The 4,124-nt window shown below is 42.2% G+C and overlaps 1 protein-coding gene across 1 annotated transcript; it reads right to left on the bottom strand.

Annotated features, from left to right (window-relative positions):
• Positions 1-1,133: 1,133 nt before the first annotated feature.
• LOC140246744 (uncharacterized) lies at positions 1,134-2,852 on the bottom strand. The gene has a single exon (XM_072326081.1). It carries the CDS (start codon positions 2,850-2,852, stop codon positions 1,134-1,136), a length of 1,719 nt encoding a protein of 572 aa, XP_072182182.1.
• Between the last annotated feature and the right edge of the window lie 1,272 nt (positions 2,853-4,124).

Genomic DNA, 4,124 nt, shown 5'->3' with positions numbered 1-4,124 from the left:
TAAATATGGCCTTACATGGTTTTTTGGTGTCAAGGAAAAGATAATTCATTCAGAGACGTCCTTTTTCAGACATAAGTGAAGTCAACATTTCCTGATAAGATAAATGATACACACGTTCATGGCAGAAGTACTTGATTAAATAGTTGAATTGTGTGGGCTGACTCACAAGGAAAAACAATGCTGCATTAGAACAAAAATTAAGACGTGTGTTTGTGGGATTTTTTTCCCCAAATATGCATTTTTGTCCATTTTTCAGCTTCAAGACATTATTTTTTAAAGAAAATGCAGTAAGAACACTACAAAGAATATATTTTCTGAAAGGTATAACCCTCCCCTACCAAATGATACCTAAAACCATGAAAAACACCCCCAGTTGACAATTTTACAATGTTTTGAATATCGAAAAGCCCGAAAATGGTCAATTGTACATCGTTCAACGTTTTCACTCATATATATATATATATATATATATATATATATATATATAACAGCAATAAATAGTTTCTGCTCGGAGTCCTAAGAAAGTATAGATTCACAACAGTAGGTCAATATAAACTCCGTTGGAGACGTAAATTTGACGAATTTTCGCCCATATAGGGCTTTGTCAAGTCAATACATTTGACACTTTATTTTGAAGCAGATCAAAATAAAAGATGCGTCGTCACTGTGATGGTAGCGCGTCCATAACAAGATGCGCACATACACAAATAGCGCAAAGGGCGCACATAGACAAATAGCGCACAAGATAGGACGTCACAAAGAAAACTAGGAAGGTAAGGAAAATACAAGAAGCGTACAAAGTAGGACGTCACAAAGAACAAAGAGAAAGCACGTCACAAAGCAAGGAGGTAGAAAATTGCAGATGAGAGAGAGAGAGAGAGAGAGAGGGAGAAGGAAACGAAGATAAAAAAGAAGGATTATTCCCTAACGGAGAAAGAACGGAAAGAAACATTCAGTCCATTGGGGTGAAGGCATCCGAGGCGATAGATTAGTTGCTCTTCTCGTAGTTTGCGGAGTTCGTCTGGGCCATTATGACAGGTCGTCATTACACCGATCTTCAGGTGGTTAATGGTGTGCCCGGGCCGGTTGAAGTGCTGGGCCACTGGAAGTCCCGGTGTATTGAGCCTTACTGATCAGAGGTGTTCGGTTGCGCGGTCTGCTAGTCTCCGTTTCGTCTCACCTATGTAGATCTTGTGGCAGGCTGTACAAGTGATCGCGTAGACCACATTCTCAACGGTACAGGTGAACCGATCGCGAACAACCCAGGTGTATTTAGGACCTTTGATGTGTGCTGCCCTATCCACATGGCTACATGTGTTGCACCTTCTCCTTCCACAGGGTTGGGTACCGCATTCCAAATCTGCTTCTGACTGTGCCTGGACCTTCAACCCCGTGTGGACCAACAGATCCCGTAGACTCCGGTCCTTCTTGTATGCTACGAGAGGAGGCTCTTTGAAGATTTCCTTGGTGGATGCATCTTCCTGTAAGATGTGTGTGTTGTCCATAATGGTAGAAACGAGCTTTTGCGTTGATGGGTGATATGTCAACACTAGTGGTACTCTGTCGCTGTTACGTTGTCTCCTCGGTTCCAGGGCTTCTTGCCGGCTCAAGCTAGACACTTTTCTTGTCGCCTTCTTGACAACCTGTTCAGGGTAGCCACGCCGCTCAAAGAAACCGGCCATTTCATGCGATTTCTGTTGGAAGTCTTCATCATCACTGCAGAGACGGCGGAGTCTGGTGAGTTGGGAGAACGGTATTGAGCGTTTGCAGCTGGGTGAGTGAGATGATGAGTAGTTCAGATAGCAATGAGCATCAGTAGGCTTGTAGTGTACGCTTGTCTTTATTCGATCTCCTTCTAGGCTGAGTTCAATGTCCAGGAATGCGATCGAGTCAGCGGAAATTTCATGTGTGAATTTCAGTGAGTTATGGAAGTTGTTGAAGTGGTTGATCAGCTCATTCAGGTGTTCGAGGGAGCAGGATGCAACTCCGACGTAGTCGTCGATGTACTTCTTTAGAAGCAGCGGTTTGGGGCCTTGGAAACTCCTTATAATTTGCTCCTCGATGAAGCCTATGAAAAGGCAGGCGTACGAAGGGCCCATTTTAGTTCCCATGGCAACTCCCTTCTTCTGATGGTAGAAATTTCCATTGAACTGGAAGGTGGAAAGTCCCAGCACTAGCTCCGCAAGACGCAGGATGGTGGTGTCATCTGGCCGGTCAGGAGACGGGAACTTTTGCAAGAAATGCTGTATTGCCTGTAGGCCCTCCTTCTGAGGGATATTAGTGTAGAGAGAAGAAACATCCATGGTAAACAGATATTGGGGGCCTTGTGCTGAGAGATTCAGAGTTTCAAAGATACGGAGGGCGTCCGAAGAGTCCTTGACGTATGTATCCAGCTGTGCAACAAGAGGGAAGAGTATGCCATCTAGGTACTGGCTTATCAGCTCCGTCGGGCATCCTATGGTAGAAACTATTGGTCTGCCGGGGTTTCCCTCTTTGTGGATTTTAGGAAGAAGGTAGAAGGTTGAAACGCGAGGGGACTTTTGACAAAGGTTCGATGCCGATGATGGGAGAGCGTTACTCCTGATAAGATCCGTAACTGTGTCTTTAACGATCTGGTTATGATCGCTTGTTGGATCCCTGTCTACCTTTTCATAGAAAGTTGGATTGCTTAGTTGACGCTCAGCCTCGGCGATATATAAGTCACGTCGCCATACGACGACGGCTCCTCCTTTGTCGGCCGGTTTTATGATGTAGTTGGTGTTCTTCCTCAGGGACTTGAGCGCTTTTTCTTCCTTCTCAGTAATGTTGGATCGACACTGAGTACAGGATGAGTGTACGTTGTTGACATCCATCATTTCTTTCCGTTCTTTCTCCGTTAGGGAATAATCCTTCTTTTTTATCTTCGTTTCCTTCTCCCTCTCTCTCTCTCTCTCTCATCTGCAATTTTCTACCTCCTTGCTTTGTGACGTGCTTTCTCTTTGTTCTTTGTGACGTCCTACTTTGTACGCTTCTTGTATTTTCCTTACCTTCCTAGTTTTCTTTGTGACGTCCTACCTTGTGCGCTATTTGTCTATGTGCGCCCTTTGCGCTATTTGTGTATGTGCGCATCTTGTTATGGACGCGCTACCATCACAGTGACGACGCATCTTTTATTTTGATCTGCTTCAAAATAAAGTGTCAAATGTATTTACTTGACAAAGCCCTATGGGCGAAAATTCGTCAAATTTACGTCTCCAACGGAGTTTATATTGACCTACTGTTGTGAATCTATATATACATATATATGGGTCAGAATTTTGAACGATGTACAATTGAGGCCAAAAAAAAAACAAAAAAACACCAAATTCAAGAAGCAGGAATTTCTCAAAATCGTCTATCTTACATGAAAGATAGAGTATAACTCCAGCTTGAATATGAACCCAATCACACCAGGGTCTTCCAAGAGGAACCAGTTTTTATTTACTGCGGAAGTTTACCATGTGCAGAGCAGGGAACGTCCGTGAGAAATAATATTGCACATACATTTACATACCATTTAGCATAGCATGCAACCATCCGATTCAGTTCAGAATTGTAAGGAAATATTGTAAGGGGTATGTGTATGTGTTAGCAGAATATTGAGCTTGTACTCTTAACATGTACGTAATGGTAGAAAACTGATGATTTAACCAAATTCGTTATTTTTTGTTGAAATATTACTCTTTTGCTAAACACTTTGTCCAATTTATGCGCATTTAACAGAAACTCAACATTTCGACCTCTTATTTTACTACTTTTTTAAGATATTCATGATCTAGGCATTCTCTATAACTCAACAAACACAACATAGTTTTCATCACGGAGGTTCGGAACAAACAATATATTGAACAGTGCAGTTCTCTGAAGGTGAAATTTACAACAAACAACGGTCTCTATGTCGAGAGCAAACTCCGCTGCAAAATCCTAAATGATTATTATTTAGTGAACCTCATCACTAAATTTTCGGATTAACAAACCTTTTGGAATAAGAACATTTTTGATGGGGAACCTCCTGACTTGATTACGAACCCCCCTTTTTTTTCATTTTCGGAAAAACAAATCTTTGGTATAATGAATCCAGGGAATAAATGGCATTCGGAGTAATG

This window comes from Diadema setosum, chromosome 3 (genome assembly GCF_964275005.1).
Source record: "Diadema setosum chromosome 3, eeDiaSeto1, whole genome shotgun sequence".
In the NCBI taxonomy this organism is placed as follows: Eukaryota; Metazoa; Echinodermata; class Echinoidea; order Diadematoida; family Diadematidae; genus Diadema; species Diadema setosum.
This window is presented reverse-complemented; position numbering and strand designations above follow the sequence as displayed.